The 18,284-nt window shown below is 46.0% G+C and overlaps 1 protein-coding gene across 1 annotated transcript in view; it reads left to right on the forward strand.

The window, feature by feature from the left end:
• The first annotated feature begins 211 nt into the window (after positions 1–211).
• SLC14A2 (solute carrier family 14 member 2) overlaps positions 212–18,284 on the forward strand; it is a 58,361-nt gene continuing 40,288 nt past the window's right edge. Inside the window, exons 1-6 of the mRNA XM_030926010.1 lie at positions 212–378; positions 1,232–1,412; positions 2,515–2,704; positions 7,869–7,997; positions 12,949–13,141; positions 17,157–17,304. Of these exons, the coding sequence (XP_030781870.1) occupies positions 229–378; positions 1,232–1,412; positions 2,515–2,704; positions 7,869–7,997; positions 12,949–13,141; positions 17,157–17,304 (991 nt within the window). The 5' untranslated portion in view covers positions 212–228. The remainder of the gene's footprint in view (positions 379–1,231; positions 1,413–2,514; positions 2,705–7,868; positions 7,998–12,948; positions 13,142–17,156; positions 17,305–18,284) is intronic.

Below are 18,284 nucleotides of genomic sequence, written 5' to 3' on the forward strand. Positions count from 1 at the left end.
CTTCTGGACTCGGAAGAATGGGAGGATTTTGAAAGGTAATGAGGTAGAGAAATGGCCTCTGGCAGCAAAGCTGTAGATCCCACGTGTGTCACTGTCCAACCCTCAGGACAGACCTGAGGTCTAAGACCAGCCTCAGCCAAGTCCCTCTGGGCCCCGTCCTGACTCACTAGCTCTTTCCCTTTCCTTCCGTCTAGTCCATTGATATAAAAGCAGCTGTGCCCTGAAGGAATGTCTGACCCCCACAGCAGCCCTCTCCTGCCAGAGCCACTTTCCAGCAGATACAAACTCTACGAGGCAGAGTTTACCAGCCCGAGCTGGCCCTCGACATCCCCGGATACTCACCCAGCTCTGCCCCTCCTGGAAATGCCTGAAGAAAAGGTGAGGAGGGTTCCTCCCAGCATGTTTCCTGGGAGTGAGAGGATAGGGAAAGGGGGTTAAAAGATGCCGCTTTCCCGCCTTCCCAAAGAACTTAACACACTGAGAAAGTGCCACTGTCGGTACTTGGTGACACCCATGGTGGATCCTACCTGGCCTTAGATAATGTGGCTTTGTGAGACATGATTTTAAGGACAAGTAGAGAATACAGGCACTCATTCACCAGTCTTCCAACCAGTCTCCAAAATCTTTCCCCTTAAACCTGAACTACCCTACTGTCTCCAAAGGGAAGGCCTTTGTTGAAACGCAGGCCGTTAGCATCCTCGGTGGTAGCACGGAGGTAGACTGGCTGGCCACTGCTGCAGTGGAGAGGGACTCAAGACTGCTGGGATGGCCTTCCAGAGCTGTCCTGACTTGCAGTAAGGAGGTCCCATATCTTTACTCATCACTACTTTGAAATTACAGAAGGTATTGGATCTGCTGTACATACATGTATATCATAATTTTTAGTATGATTATAACTGTATTTCAGTATAATTGGTTTGGTTTGCAGCCCTATTATCTGATATTTGCATTTACAAACATTATTCTGAAAAGAAGCTCATGGGCTTCATTAAACTGCCAAAAGGGACCCATGGCACAAAGTGAAGAAATCCTGCTATGAAGAAGGTGCGTAGTCCCGGGAAGAGCAGGCTTGTACGGGGTACTCTATGCAGACAGACAGTGGGCATGTGCTTCACCCTTTGTCTCATGATCCTTTATTTTTATCAAAAAAACTGCCACCACCCTCTATCCCCAAATGTCCCTGCTCTCAGAAAGCTGTGTCCTTTGATGTCTTGTTGGTTTCTCCTAAAAGGATCTCCGGTCTTCCAGTGAAGACAGCCATATTGTGAAAATTGAAAAGCCCAATGAAAGGAGTAAAAGGAAAGAAGACGGGGTGGCCCATCGGGACTCAGCAGGCCAAAGGGGCATCAGACTCTGCAAAGCAGTGGGTTACCTCACGGGTGACATGAAGGAGTACAAGATCTGGCTGAAAGGTAGGAAAATACCCTGGGCAGAGGCAGCCAGACCAGGCCAGGCGGGGAGACAACCCTCTCTCCGGTTCAGTCCAAAGCTGCTCCCTCACTCATTCACCCTCACCCTGGGTGGATTCACCCAGGACTGGACCTCACCCAGGGCTGGAGTCCACAGCTGGGGGGACTTCAGCCCTAAGCTGACTCCAAGGGGATATGATATACCCTACTGGCCTAGAATTCTCATGGTTTCAGAATTAAATGCATTGATCTTAGTTCTTTGCAAATTGCTCGTTCCTATATGAAATAGATATAAGACAACCATATTAGCAACAGATAAGCCATTTCCCCAGCTAGTTAAATATCATTCCTTCACTCGATTCACTTGTTGCACAGCCATTTATTATGTGCCTATTATGTGCCAAGAAAAGGTTGGCTTCATCCTTCCCAAAGCTTCAGGATTCTTTCCTTTTAACTCTTCTCGAACTAAACACTGAAAGGAACACCACACCCTTCCACTCCCACTAGCCCCGACACCTGCACAAGTTGTCCTGGAAACCAAACCAGCAAACGAGGCAGAATGTATGCCCCTCTCCTATACCTGGCCTCCTCCAGGCCCTGACTCAGTACTGATTTTCACAGTTGGGCTACGACAATTTCTTCCCCAGTGTCTTTTCTTCAGGCTACTTTTTTTGCTTCTCAGATACCAGCCCTCAACTGAGTCATCCAGCACTACAGAAAAAAGAATTTCCTACCCCCCACCCCCAACCTTCCAAAACCCTTTCTTTCGGACCAATAAATTTCCTTTGGAAAAAAAAGAACCTCCCAGAGCTTCTTTTCCAACCAAGCCAATGGCTGGAACAGCGTTAAATTAGTCTCAGCACAGTGCCTCTGGCTATATGGCAAAACCTACCACCCACTACAGAATGATTGCTGGACCACTGAGAGATGTGGGCTGGGCACCAGCCTCCCCTCTACCCCCACCCCTCCATCCCCACGCCTGGCCTGGCTGAATGGGAAGTGTCCTGGCTTACACATCCCTGTTTTCCTTTGTTGCCATGCCAACCAGCAGCTCAGCAGAGCAGCCCAAGCTGGACCTGCTGATGGCTCGCTCTCTCTCTTCCAGACAAGCACCCTGCCCTCCAGTTCATAGACTGGATCCTGAGAGGGACTGCTCAGGTGATGTTCGTCAACAATCCTCTCAGCGGCCTCATCATCTTCATAGGGCTACTGATCCAGAATCCCTGGTGGACAATCACTGGGGCCCTGGGGACAGTGGTCTCAACCTTAACAGCTCTCGCCTTGGGCCAAGACAGGTGGGTCCCTCTCTATAGGGATTTTAGCAAGATGCGTGGGACAGAAAGTAGAGAGGTGTTTACTTGAGTAATCAGCCAACCTTACCCTCCCAGACAGCCAAAGTCTCCTGAGTATCAACTTTAAGCAGGTCACTGACGGTCCTTGCAGAATTACACTGCTCCTGCTCACAGCATGTGACAGTGTCAACATTCACTTGACTGTGGAGACTTCTGCAAATACTGTCTCAGAGGGAGGTGCAGAGGAATAGCTAAGCTGTTCTTCCCTCACAGAGCCTACCATCTAGTTGAAGGAGACAAGATTAATAGGTAATGAATGTCTCAGAATAATACGGTACAGTATATAATTGAGTTCAGAGAAGACAGACATCACCAAGTGCTGGGAAGATTAGAGAGGCTACTTCCTAGCTATAAAGGTTGGATATGGGGGATTGGAGAGAAGGCAAGGAGTGGGGAGGACAGTGTGCGAAGGGGCTCTGAGGAAGGGAAGCAAACAGGGCCGGCAGGAGGCATAGATACAGATGTGGAAGAAGCTGGCCTCGCACTGGCTATGCAAAGTCAAGTAACAATAACAAGGGCCAGGCACGGTGGCTCACGCCTATAATCTTAGCACTTTGGGAAGCTTAAAGCAGGCAGATCACTTGAGGCCAGGAGTTTGAGGCCAGCCTGGCCAACATAGTGAAACCCCATCTCTACTACAAATACAAAAATTAGCTGTGTGTGGTGGCACATGCCTGTATTCCTAGCTATGCGGAAGGCTGAGGATCTCTTGAACCTGGGGGGTGGAGGTTGCAGTGAGCCAACATCGTGCCACTGCACTCCAGACTGGGTAACAGAGCAAGACTCTTTCTCAAAAAAAAAAAAAAAAAAGCAAGAACAATAACAATTCGCATTTTGTAGAACTTGACCACTTCCTCAGACTTTGCCGTATATTATTCCAGTGGTTCCCAAACTTTCCTGATGGTCAGAATCACTTAAAGTGGTTGTTAAATAGTTTCAGGCTGGGCACAGTGGTTCACACCTGTAATCCCAGCACTTCGGGAGGCCTAGGCGGGAGGATCACAAGGTCAAAAGATTGAGACCATTCTGGCCAACATGGTGAAACCCCGTCTCTACTAAAAGTACAAAAATTAGCTGGGCATGGTGGCACATGCCTGTAGTCCCAGCTACTTGGGAGGCTGAGGCAAGAGAATCGCTTGAACCCAGGAGGCAGAGGTTGCAGTGAGCCGAGATCGCGCCACAACACTCCAGCCTGGTGACAGGGCAAGACTCCGTCTCAAAAAAAAAAAAAAAAAAAAAAAAAAGAAATAGTTTCAGTCCACCCCTCCCCTTCCTCTCATAGCTATGCCAATTCAGTGGATCAGGGAATGTTTACTTTTAACAAGGTCCTCCTGTATGCTTCTGATGCTTGGGAAACACGGGATTATCCCCTATCTTAGTGTTTTTCAATTTGGGGATCACCAACCCATTTCCAGATCATGAATTAATTGTCAGCAGCATCTTTTAAAGTTAAAACAATAGCATAAAATAAAACTGATGAGAGTAGTCTGTATATGGTAATGGTAAATATTATTTGGTGAAATTTTTGTTTCATTTATGTTGGGGATGTGTGTGTGGGAGGGAGGGAAAGAAAGAAAGTGAAAGCTAAGTCATAATATAAAGTGCATTTCTTACAGTGGGTTTCTCTCAAAAAAAAAAAAAAAAAACTAAGAAGCACTGTCATATCTTGTTAGCTGTGACTCTTACCACCACTTCACAAGGCACAGTGAAGGCAACAGAGTCCACATCTTGCACGTGGGGGAAAGGAGACTGGAAGGGGAGAGATACCTACCAAAGGTGCCACAGCCAGTGGGTGGCAGGACTTAGGCTTGGAGGCATAACCTGCATCTTCTGGGCTCAAGGTCATGCTGTCCCCATCATGGTACCTGTGAGGACAACATGGCCAGAGGCCCATTGGTAAACCCAAAGTAATCAGAGCTGGATGTGGTGTAACGAACGTCAGGCCCAGCTGACGTTCCTCATTCCACTGAGACAAACCCGTGAGTCCACCTGGCCCTGGGGAGAAGTTGCTCATGTACCTCTAGGTTGGCCTTGGAGGACCACTCCGATTCTAGCATGCTAGGAGGCCATTCGAGGTCAGATGGATGAGAGGCTGAATTCTTCTGAGTGCAGATCTGGTGGGTGAGATTAAAAATGGGCTCCAGCCAAGATCTTGTGTCTGCTTTGGTTAGTGGGCCTCCTATTCCTTGTTCCCAAGTACCTGTCAACCATGGGCAGCTGGCATAGAACTGGGACCCTGGCAGACCAGCCCATGCTTCACTGCTTCATCACTGTGTACTGAAATTTGCCTGGGGTGAACTCTGTGCAGCCCACTGCCTTCTTAGCTGTGTGACTCAGGCAAGCACTTCCCCCTCCAGCCCCATTATCCTATCTGTATAATCTACTGTCCAGCTGAGACAAGCCCAAGACCCTCCCTGCACTGACACTCGATTCTTTGATTATCCTCCCCACCATTAATCTACTGGTAAACTTGCCAAGCCATTCAGAGAGTCGCTTCACAGACTTCAGTTTTACAAGGGGGGATGCACACCAGGCATGCCTAATCCTCACAAACATCCTGATTAAGAATTTAAGACAAATTGCATCAGATAAAACCCCAGCCCCTCAGCTTGGCTCCCCAAGTGTCATTTGATGGGTCTTATCCTACCTAGTGCTCAATCAACATCACACTTTTCCCTAGTTAAGTACTTTTGCTTCTGTGATCCCTGACACCAGCTGTACCTGTCTATCTAATTCTACCATTCCCTGGAACCCTTCCTCCTACAGGGAGCCACTCCTGATTCCCTCTGTGCTCTCTGAACCTTTCTTTCTCTCTGAACAACCACAGAACACATCCCAGTACTAGACTGATTTGTTCTGTAATTTTTTTTTATTCTTCTTTCTCTGGCTATATTCTAAGCATGTTCAGGAGAAGTTGGTTTCCAATATGCCATATACACCCACAGTGCCTAGAAAAGATCTAGGCTTTGTGGCTGACAGGTTGGTGCCTTGTTCTACACCATAGGCTCAAAGCTCTAGCCACTAGACACAACATCCATACACATGTCTTCTAAGGAGCCACGAGCTCACTGCTGTCCACAATGAACCACTGACACAGTTGCATATTCTAAGCATGACCTCCGCCACCCCCACTACCCTTTAATCACCCCCGCTGTCCCCACCCCCAGTTCCCCACTAGCCTAAGACTGTACTTTACAGATGGTAACTGAAGGTCAACAACACCAACCCTGCAGTTCCCTGATGGAATGTAGTCTTAATGGAGACCTTTTTGGCATTGGTGTTGAACCCAATTTTGTATATTTTATAGTCAGGGAGGGAAATCCAGAAGCCACCAATGTTTTAGTAAAAACAAGAGTTCTGGAGGGACACTCTCCACAGAGTGGGGCAGCTATTGGTTTTAAAACAAAAAAAGCACTAAATTATATCACCAGACACAAAAGAGAAACTGTAGAGAAAATGCAAACACACTAAAAATAATGATTCTCCCAAAACGTGGATTTCTGCTCTTGAAGTGCTCCCCAGTGGTCTTCTCTGCCACCTCCCTCCATCCCACCTGCTGCCTGTCTCCAGCTGCCCCCGTATCTTCCTGGCCTCAAGAGCAGCTGATGACACAGCTTGTCCTGTGTCTAGTACAAGTGTCCACACATGTGCCTTGTGCTACAGCTTTCTTGCAGGAAGATATCTAGATATGCGCTTCCTGCCCCTTTCCCATCCTCCTGCTCTCCTCTTATCTAGGTTACTAGACCTGCTGGTCACTACAGAGGTGAAAGGTCCTCCCGCTTCCAGACCTAAGCCACAGCCCCTGCTGGGTTGGAGCCCTCCTCTAGCCAGAATTCCCTTCCTGCATCTCAGGGAGCCCTAAGCTTCCAGAAGCTTCTGCCATGCAAGAACAGCCAACACATGGTAAGGTTTAGCATGCCCACATGTTCAGTCAACAAATACTGGCTGAGCAGCCTCCATGCACAGCCTCCTTGACATTGCTTGGTTACTGGGCCACAGCAACAGACACACAGATACACTTCAGCCCTCATAGAACTAAGGTGGGCGCAGAGGGACTGACCACAAGCACACACAGGTCATTCCTTGGCAGGGCTCTTGCATTGCAAGCTGCCCACACCCCTCTCTCACCCACAACCCATGCCCCTCACCCGGCAGAGCAATTAGAAAGGTCAAGGACAGTGTTTATTAGGATCAGGAGGAGAATTGTAGGTGCACACCCCAGCTTCTCCTCTGAAAAAGAAGGAGGTGCTAGACTCGTGCATGGATACTATACCACACTTCTGGAGCACCTGGGAACCCGGAGCTAAACCAGCTTATTCACTCTGGTGCAGACATGCAGAGAGAGAAAGTACCCAGATTCCAGCTACAGATATTTTTTTTTTTTTTTTTTTTTTTTTTTTTGAGACAGTGTCTTCCTTTGTCACCCAGGCTGGACTGGAGTGCAATGGTGAGATCTTGGCTCACTGCAGCCTCAACCTCCTGGGCTCAAGTGATCCTCCCACCTTAGCCTCCCAAGTAGCTGGGACTACAGGCATGCACTACCACACCTGGCTACTTTTTGTATTTTAGCAGAGATGGGGTTTCACCATGTTGCCCAGGCTGGTTGAACTCCTGGGCTCGAGTCATCCTCCCACCTTGGACTCCCAAAACACAGGGATGACAGGCATGAGCCACTGTGCCTGGCCAACTACAGAGAATTTTACACAATGTAATCATAACACTCTTTCTCCTTCCCTCTCTTCTCTCTCCCTTTCTCTCCCCAACTCCCACACACTTCCTTGTGTCACACCTCAGGTTTCTATTAGATTTCCCCCTATACTTAGCAGTCTAAGTCTCCTCTGATAAGCAAAGAAGAGCTTCGCCACAGAAAAAGTGCATAATTTTAATTGTTGATCCGCAAGACAAGGAGGGGGTGCAGGTGTGTGTTTTATCAGGAAAGGTGCTGGCAGCTACGTGACTGCCCAATATTCATTGAGCGAACTCACTTTTTTCTAAGGATTATTATTAAAGGAATCATCTAAATGAAGCATATCCTCAAAGCACCAGGAGGGAGGGGCCCACTAACATCACCAACTTCAAATGCAAAGTTACTCTGTTTCCCCGCCAGGTCTGCCATTGCCTCAGGACTCCATGGGTACAACGGGATGCTGGTGGGACTGCTGATTTCCGTGTTCTCAGAGAAGTTAGACTACTACTGGTGGCTTCTGTTTCCTGTGACCTTCACAGCAATGGCCTGGTGAGGCACCTCATTTTTTCTGCTCACAGCTCCATGGGGCCCCAAGACATTTGTGTGTCTTACACTGGCCAGAGACAGGACATACACATGTGGGGCCCAGCCCCTTCACAGCCAGGCTAGCTTGTCTGACACCATGAAAGCCCATGAGTTCTCTTGTAACACAAGGGGGTCATTTGGAGATATGGAATAAGGAGGATTATTTTGTTTGTTTGACACAGAGTCTCGCTCTGTTGCCCAGGCTGGAGTGCTGTGGTACAATCTCGGCTCACTGCAAGCTCCACCTCCTGGGTCCACACCCTTCTCCTGCCTCAGCCTCCCAAGTAGCTAGGACTACAGGCACCCGCCACCATGCCCGGCTAATTTTTTGTATTTTTAGTAGAGACAGGGTTTCACCGTGTTAGCCAAGATGGTCTCAATCTCCTGACCTCGTGATCCGCCTGCCTCAGCCTCCCAAAATGCTGGAATTACAGGCATGAGCCACCGCACCTGGCCAGGAGGATTCTTTAAATCAACAAGACAACTTGTGTTTTATTGCAATGGTAATCTTCCTGAATGACATTCTTAGTAATAAAGGTCAGCATTTCCGAAGTTATTCCTGCTTGCTTGACATAGTGCTAAGCAGGGCTTATGCAGTGCTAAGCACGGCTACATTTGCCCACAGTTTACAGAAGGGAAGACCAAGGCATGCAGAGATTAAGTCACTTGCCGCAAGTTGTACTTTTTGGAAGTTTTTGATGCTGGCATTCCAAATCCAATATGCACTATTAAACCACAGGTTGCATGGGAATTGTCTATTATATGGCCTAACCAAGACCTAAAAGCTGAAAACCTGCTTGTGATAGAAGCAGAGAGCTTTCTTGGAACAGAATATTTATATGTAAAGCATAGAATCTTTGAACTGGAAGTATCGGTTGAGATCTTGCTGGGCAATCACCTCATATTGTAGATGAAATAAGAAGGTCACGATGAAAGGGGGGTTAGGAACAAATATTCACCGAGTGAAAGGTTGCTGGGCCATTCACACATGTGATCCTTAGTTCACGTGAATTTACAGCAGGTCTGTCGAGCATCTCAGAGTCTCTGCAGTGTGCTCACTGTCATGGTGAACCTTTGTCCCCCAGACCCTGACTTCACATGTGTATACCACCCTGTTCTCAACTTCCCTCAAACAGGGTGATTAATTCCTATTCTCAGCAACAAATCAGACAGAATGATTTATTTTTAACATCTCTAAGAAGTAAATGCCTTTCTTTGGTTTCAAAGTCTGCAGTTACTAAAACCAGTTAGTTTAATTTAGCTTAAGTACTGTTTTATTGCTTTTTAGTAGTGCTTGCAAATAAATTACTACATTAAGCATTCTGGGCAATTTAGTTTTCTTCTTAGGGTTTCTTTCTTAATCCATTGGGACAAAAAGCCAAGACAGTCATTTCTATGGGGATTTTCTTAATGCCCCCCACATTCCCGCCTGTGAAAAGGAGAACTTGCCTTCATTTGCATACATTTGGTTTAAAACTACATAGATTAAGCCCCTCAGCACAGCTCCTCAGCCACATTGCACTGGCTGGCAATTAGACTTCAGTGCCCCCATCCCACTTCCCAATTTAAAGGACAAAAAACACTGAGCACCCCACCCTGGGCTCTGTGCTACTACTCCAGTGCATTCATCAATCCATCTATGGGGCCCCTGAAATTCAAGTCATAGGGTAGGTATTAGTAGTGCCATTTTCCAGGTTGGTTCAGTAAACAAGTATCTGTTGAGTGCCTGAAACTATTTGTTGAGTGAAAGGTCGATCCTAGATGCTGGGAATCTTTGTAAACAAGGAAAACTCTCTATTCCCTTGGAGCTAACATTCTTCTTGGCTAAGACAGAAATAAACTTATAAACTAGTTAATAAAAGGGATCATTTCAAGACGTGATAAGTGCTTTGAGGAAAGCAAGAGAGGCTAAATGGGACAGCAAATGATTCCAGACATGTGTGATCAGAGAAGACAACTTTGCAGAGGGGACATTTGAGCTGCCGCCTAAATGATAAGAAAGCATCTGTCATCTGAAGATGTGGGTGAAGGATGTTGCAGGCAGAAGCAGCCCCCAAATGGGGAAGTGTGATGTATTCTAGGAAGAAAGACAAGAATGGTGTGGCAGAAGCCCAGTGAAGGATGGAGGAGTGGCAGGAGGGGAGGGCAGGGACTCGATGAGAGTCAGACCAGGTACACCCTGAAGACCCAGTAAGACTGATTTCTATATCGGCTGTGATAGAAAGCAGTTGGAGAGTTTTAGGGAGAGGTGTAATGGGATATGGTTTAAATCTAAACAAATCACTCTGCTTGCAGGATGGAAACAGATTTTAACTGGAGTAAGAGTAGATGCTGGAAGCATCTGCTACAATAATCCACAATTATCTGCTACAAAACCCCACAGAGATGACAGTGTTTAGATTAGAGTAATATTCATGAACATGGTAAGAAGTGAGTGGGTCTGGGGTATATTTTAAGGATGACAGAGGCAACACAACTTGTTGGGAGGTTGTGGAATACCAAGGAAAGGAAAAGAAAAGAAAATCGAATACACTCCTATAATGTGCCCGAGTACCTGGGTTAATACAAAAGACCAAGAGAAGAACTGGTTGTTGTTTCACGCATCCATGTGAAGAGATCACCAAACAGGCTTTGTGTGAGCAACATGGCTGTTTATTTCACCTGGGTGCAGGCGGGCTGAGTCCAAAAAAGGAGACAGCAAAGGGTGGTGGGATTATCATTAGTTCTTATAGGTTATAGGATAGGCAGTGGATCTCACAAAGTACATTCTCAAGACTGGGGAGAATTACAAAGAAACTTCTTAAGGGTGGGGGAGATTAGAAAGAACTTTGATCAGTTAGGGTGGGGCAGAAAAAAATCACAAAGGTGGAATGTCATCAGTTAAGGCTATTTTCACTGCTGCGGATCTTCAGTGGCTTCAGGCCATCTGGATGTCTACGTGCAGGTCACTGGGGACATGATGGCTGAGCTTGGGCTCAGAGGCCTGACAGTTGGTGGCAGGAGACAGGATACGAATCAAGAATTCTGTTTGGATACATTATACTATGGACTTCCAAGTAGAGATGTTGTAAAGGTAATTGGATGTACAAATCTGGAACACAGTGATATGATCAAGATTCGGGAGGCAGAAGCACACAGAAGCTTTCATCTATGGTACTAAAGGCTATCACCCAACAGAGAAGATTTTTTAAGAGAGAGAGAGAAAAGATTCAAGACAGAGTCATATGCTTTTCCAACATTTAGAAGTCTGGCAAGAAAGGGGAAAAACCATCAAAAAAGACTAAGAAGGAGCAGGCAAGAAGAAAACTAAGAAAATTGAGTGTCATGGTAGCCCAGACAGAAAGTATTTCAATATGGTGGGCAGGTCCAACTGTCAAATCAAAGCAATGGGGAATGACCATGGACTTGGCAAGATAGATGCCATTGGTGAAATGGACAAGAGCCATTTCCATGGTGTAATGAGGGCACACACCTGATTGAAGTGGGTTTGGGAAAGACTAGGAGGAAAAGATTGGGGACAACACAGAAAGCCAACTATTTCGAAGGATATTGCCCTGAAGGGAGCAGAGAAATGGAGCCACAGCTGGAGTGGCCATCAGGTTAAAGGGGGAAGATGTTTAAAGGTAGAAGATACTAGAGCATGTTATATCCTGATGAGAATGATCCAAAGAAAAAGAAGAGATTGAAGCTGTAGGAGAGAAAGGAGAAAATTACAGGAATGAAGTCCCTGAGGCAGATTAGATCCAAAGAAAAGGGAAAAGAATTGTCCTGATGAAGGAGCAGGGATGCTTCAATTATGTGAAAAAGGCAGAGAGGCAGAGTATATGGGAAGAAAGCAGACAGGTTGTGGATTTTATGGCTGGGAAAACAAGCCTTTCTCATCTTGTCACTTCTATTTTCTTAATGAAGTAAAGCCAGGTGGTTGGCTGAGGCTAAAGGGAAGCAGACAGTAAAGATTTGAGGAGAAAGGTGAAAATGTGAAATACTTGTCTCAGTAAGTTGGAGAGTTAATTGGCGAGGGATGTGTAGGAGGGTTTTCAGGAAGTCTTAAATGCCTTTTTGAAATTCATGGTCATTCATTAAAAGCAGACCATTTAAACAAATCATGCGACTTCAGGTTTTGCCCAGCAGGTCACCGAGTATGGGTGATGTGGGGTATTGGGTGTCTAGGGTGGCTGGTGCCTTCCAGAGGAAACTGAAGCTAAGAGAGATTAATTACCTAACAATGTTCCTTCAGCCTGTACCCATAGGAGTGAGTTAGGATTTGCACTAAGCTTTGTCTGTCTCCAACATCCATTCTCTTTCCAAGGAAAAAGTGAAGAAGACAGAGGGTAAAACAACTGAAGGTCCTATTTTTCCCCTGGCAGTTTCCAGAGTAGCTCCAAGTATTTTTGCTGAAATTAGACCTGCAAATTGCCCATATGCCATTGCAGCATCCTCCTAGGTCAGTCTTCTAAAATGTTATCACAGCCCTGAACAACAGTCATTGTACACCTTGGTGATTCAAAGGCAACACATTTTGTAAGGGTCACATTTTGTTTAGTTTTGTTTGTTATATTTTGTAAGGGTCACATTTTGTTTAGTTTTCTCGGTTTAAAAAACAAGGAAATAGTTCCATTATTTTATAAAGTGTTTTACTCAAAATAAGTTACGATATTTTTAAATTTTGTTTCTCAGTGGTGTAAGCTTATGAAGCAGATGACAATAAATTGGCAAAAGAAAAGAAAAAAAGGTAAGAGCTGAAATTGAATACCTTATTCCCTATCCCAGATCAGTGGAACCCTGGAGTCTCAAGGGGGCCAGAAACGCTGTGCCTAGGAGAGGAGTCAGTGGATGATACAGTGGCCAGAGCTGCTGAGACAATGTAGACCTCAGGATGTCACAGGGATTAACCCTTTGTCTCTTCCATCTGCAGCCCAGTTCTTTCTAGTGCCTTGAATTCCGTCTTCAGCAAGTGGGACCTCCCAGTCTTCACGCTGCCCTTCAACATTGCAGTCACCTTGTACCTTGCAGCCACAGGCCACTACAACCTCTTCTTCCCCACAACACTGGTAGAGCCTGTGTCTTCAGTGCCCAATATCACCTGGACAGAAATGGAAATGCCCCTGGTAAGTTACCCAGTGGTGATGAGTTGAGACCCCCATATTCCACTGCAGGCCTTCTTGCCAACCAATTTGTGGATTACCCATGCTCTCAGCTTCTCTAGAAACATCTCTGCCAGATGATGGGCCTCAGCAGGGTATCAGAAAAGGTTGCTGCCATGTCCATAGATCCTTTTAACAAGTACTTATTGAACAAGTAACATGGCCTGGATACTTTTTCAGATACTGAGAACACACAAAGATGACATCCTGCTCTTATGAAGCCTGCATTCTATACAGGGAAACTCCAACACACAAGTGAACAGATAAGCGTTGACAGTACAGAATCGTGGTAGTTGAGTAAAAGATATTAGATAAAATGTATAGTCAGATAAAGGGGCAAGATACTAAAATAAACATTTAAAATTGGGATTTTAAAGGCATTAGCATACAAGGCAGAGGGTTAATTTTTATATACTTTCTCTCTTAGTGGTTCTCAGGCAGGGATAATTTTGCCCCTTGGAGACATTAGGCAATGTCTGGAGACATTTTTATTGTCAAGACTAGAGAGGTGCCACTGACATGTAATGAGTAAAGGCCAGGGACGCTGCCAAACATCCTACGATGCACAAGACAGCTTCCCCCTGCCCCTGCAGAGAGTAATACAGAACAAAGTGTCAATAGGGCCAAAGGGGAGAAACCCTGCTTTCTGTCCTTTTGTGGTAAATGTACATATTCATTTATTCTGCTGATCTCTAGACATTGAAGATATAGGAATGTAGTGAAGATCTAACATAAGATTAAATATATAGAATTGTAAAACTTTGGCCTTGTTAATGAACAGAGATAGCTAATAGCTAATACTTAGCAAGCTTACTATGTATCAGATACTGTTCCAAGCCCTTGACATATTAACTCATTTAGCCCTCATAATATAACCTAATACTGTAGGTACCACCATTATCACTATTTTATAGGTGAGAAAACTAAGGCACAGAAAGGGTTAGTTGCCCAAAGTCCAACTGCAGATAGTGCCTGTTCTTAAACCCCAGGCAGCCTGACACGAAGCCTAAGCTTTGAACCATCACCCGCCTAGTCCAAGGCAGGACATGTACATGCAGCTTGAACAATTTCAGTGAGGCAAAATCCCCTACTTATTGGTGCAATCCACCCTGTCATGTTGGGGTATTCTTTACCTTCATCAGAAATCCATCTCCCTTTATCTTTCACCCATTGGTTCCAGTCTGCTTTCTAGAGCAATTCAGGCTATTGTTTCTGCAATAGTCTTTTGAATATTTGCTATCATAACCTAAGTCCTCAAATATTGTTTGTGTGATACGATGCTTGAGTCCTGCCCATCTAGGTGTGCTGCAACCTCAGTGTAGCCTGCTGCTGTGCTCAGCTCTGGAGTTACCACTCCAGGGTCCTCCAGGGACAGCCACACTCTAAACCTAAACCCAGCAGAAAAGGAAATGCTTCCCCAGCCGTGGTTGTTAACAGTGCGGCAAACAATGCAAAACCTTTTCAAGTTGTGTCTGAGGCTGGGGCTGGGGCACGAGTGGCAGTGTTAGGGCATAAACCCAAGAACATGGAAAAGACAGCTCTGCATTTAAGGGAAAGCCCACCTTCTCAGGTGGAAAACAGGCAGAGCAGGAACAGGCACAACACTCAAAATTCTGCCAGGAGCATCGGTGACAGGCTGTCTGACAATCAGGCCACAGGCTGTCCCTGATCCTTATGCATGAGGTATTGCCCAAGTAATGGCCAAGGGCATGTGTGGCACCAGCAGGAAGAAAGTCTCTCCGAGCCCCGATTCCACACTGCTAGGCCGGACAACCCAGCACCGAGAGGACCAGTGTGGTATGGGTCACAGAGAAAAGATGCCTCTTGTTCACCTTCAAAATAAGCAATTAGAAAGTGGTAGGAACCAAACCCAGGCATCCTGAGGCCCATACCGAGCCCCTTAACACCCCACCAGCCCACCACTGTGACAACCACGTTCCTTCTCTTTCCACCTTCTGGATCTGAGTTTTGAAGAATCAATGCCACTTCCCTCTTTCTCTTTGAAACAACAGAGAAAGGCCTTTCTTTTTGTTTAACCGGCTTGTTGTTGCTACATAAGAATTATGAGGAGTGTGGAAAAGGCCTGGTGCTCAGTAAATTTCCATGGCACACCTGACTGCCCTTCACCCAGGGTGTCAGCTGCAGCCTGGGAGCAGCGTGCTGGGAGGGAAGGCCACCTGGGGAACAGCTCACCAGGCTGAAATGTGGATCCCAGTGGAGGAAGCTTCATTCTAAACCCAGGCTCCATTGCAAGACCCCTCATTCCCTCATTCCCTCATTCCTCTCATTCTTGAGCGCTTGAGCTTAAAATCTGCATTCCCAGATGGAAAGGTGGACGTGAACTCCCCTCAGCATCCCGCATTCCTCAGGTCTTGGCAATCACGGGGGTATTTATTAAGTAGACTTCCAGCCTGTTCCCAACATTTAAGCTGAGTTCCCCGGTCTGGTACAAAGTGTTTTCTGGGTTTCTATAAATATGATTGAGCACCCCACCCTTGCCATTCCTTTCACAAGATTATAGACTCTGGTCCAAAGAGCATTTGGTTATTAAAAGGCCATTCATTCAGATACAAGAGTGGGCAAAGCTTGAGAGCCCTCTAGGCTCTTCAAATACTACTCCCTGAAGAAATCATACTTATTCCAGAATTAAATCAAATTGTCAAAAAAGTACAAAATCTGGTCCAAAGGGAAAAACTAAATTATTCCCAGCATCTATAGCAACATCCACAGTGGATCATCCGTAACTCATCTCCAGTGCATGCCAGACTCACCTGAGCCCCACCATGCCCCATATCAATTAAATCAGAATGTCTAGGGAAGAGCTGGCCATCAGTATTTGTTTAAAGATTCCCAGAGGATTCTACTGTACAGCAAAGTTTGGGAACCACTGACCTAATCAATTCCTATTTGTTAAGCACCTATGATGTACCTGGGTATAAAGGGCCCTGGCCTCACAGAGGTCATGTGACCTGGCAATTATGAAAAGAACTACACAGTCTTAAAGCTGGAAGATCATCTGCCAAGCCAGCCTCCTCATGTTATAGACGAGGATGTGACATGCTCACAGCCACACAATGAACTGTGCAGAGCCCTGGTGGAAGCTGGAGCCCTCTACTCCCAGGCCAGTGCTCTGCCTGCCCTGCCATTCTCCCTCCTTTCTTCTTCTGCCCTCAAAGGACTCCAAAAATATCCACAATTCAGCCTGGCTGAAGAAAAGTCATCTGACAGCATTGCCAAACAAATCCTCCCCAATTCCAGCACCACCAAGTTACTCTGAGGCTCAGGGATGTTTGGACTTCAGGCCATTCTCCAGATGTTCCACATACTACCTTTCCACCATGCTATGCAGTCTTCCTGAGCAGGGGACACACCTACTCCTCCTTTCCAAGGGCTCACAACCCCCTGGGTAGCTGTGAATGGCCAGGGGCCAGCAAAGAGGATGTGTCAGCAGTGGCTTGACAAAGAGACAGCAAGGGTGACAAAGACCTCAGACCTGAGCTAGGGGTCAAGCTCAGAGCTTCTAGTCTGTACTTGGCTACCAACAGGCTGGGTGACTTTTAGTCAAATCATATATCAAAATGGCCTATTATATTTTCAATATTCCTAGAATATTTGTATGGATTTCAGAAGGTCTAGAGGAAATCCCCAAGAGCCCTGAAACTCCCAGTGGCATTCTAGGGAGGAGGTGCATTCTGGTCCCCTCAAAGCAGAAGCCATATGTTCCTCAGAAGCATCCACGCCCAGCCCATGTTGGGGGCCCTGGCTTTGCATGAGGGATGCTCAGATGCCTGCTGGGTGGTGGAGTAAGGAGCTGTTTGTTCCAGCTCATGCCTCCCGTGTTCTCTCACACACTGGAAGGTGCAGTCATCCTCCTGTTCCACTCCATTACTCCCCCAAGGAATGGATCAAATCTGGCCCTGAGTCTGGTTTTGCATTACTAGTCTATGCTCCAGTGACCTGTATTCTGTTAACTTTGCAGCTCTTACAAGCCATCCCTGTTGGGGTCGGTCAGGTGTATGGCTGTGACAATCCCTGGACAGGCGGTGTGTTCCTGGTGGCTCTGTTCATCTCCTCGCCACTCATCTGCTTGCATGCAGCCATTGGCTCAATCGTGGGGCTGCTAGCAGGTAAGACAGAGCTCCCTTTCTTCAGGTCCTCAGGATAATTCACTTGAGGTCACTTCTTCCCTACATACAGCAAATCTTCCAGACATTCTCTTCCCTGGAGTTTTAAATACTTTCAGGGAGCCAGGCATGGTAGCTCACGCCTGTAATCCCAGCACTTTGGGAAGTCAAGGCAGACAGATGACCTGAGCTCAGGATGAAAACCCATCTCTACTAAAAAATTAAATTAAATTAAATTTAAAAAGTACAAAAATTAGCTGGGCATGGTGGTGGGCCCCTGTAATCCCAGCTACTCAGGAAGCTGAGGCAGGAGAATCGCTTGAACCCAGGAGGCGGAGGTTACAATGAGCCAAGATCATACCACTTCACTCCAGCCTGGGCAATAGAGTGAGACTCCGTCTCAAAAAAAAAAGAAGAAGAAGAAGAAGAAGAAGAAGAAAAGCAAACAAACAAACAAACAAAAACATGGAGAGATGCAAAGGGGTAAGAACAAAGTTGGCCTGCAAACTGAGCCCCTGGAGCTGAGGGTATTAGAGGGACACAGGGATGGGGGCGGGAGCAGTAACCAAGACCAACTGTGACATAATAAATGGCCCAGCACTTTGAAATTTTTGGTAAGATACAAAGAAAATTGTCCTCAAACATTGGATTGCCATTTGACAAATGTGTTTTAATATTGTTACCTACGTATATGTATGTACACACATTTAATATTGTTACCTACGTATATGTATGTACACACATTTAATATTGTTACCTACGTATATGTATGTACACACATTTAATATTGTTACCTACGTATATGTATGTACACACATTTAATATTGTTACCTACGTATATGTATGTACACACATTTAATATTGTTACCTACGTATATGTATGTACACACATTTAGATAGGTATTTGCTCTTTCTGACAGCAGAGTCAGAGATTGGGGTAGTAGCATTGAGAGTAGGAACCCGTTTTAGACTTCTTCCAATAT

This window comes from Rhinopithecus roxellana, chromosome 21, assembly GCF_007565055.1.
Source record: "Rhinopithecus roxellana isolate Shanxi Qingling chromosome 21, ASM756505v1, whole genome shotgun sequence".
Taxonomy (NCBI): domain Eukaryota; kingdom Metazoa; phylum Chordata; class Mammalia; order Primates; family Cercopithecidae; genus Rhinopithecus; species Rhinopithecus roxellana.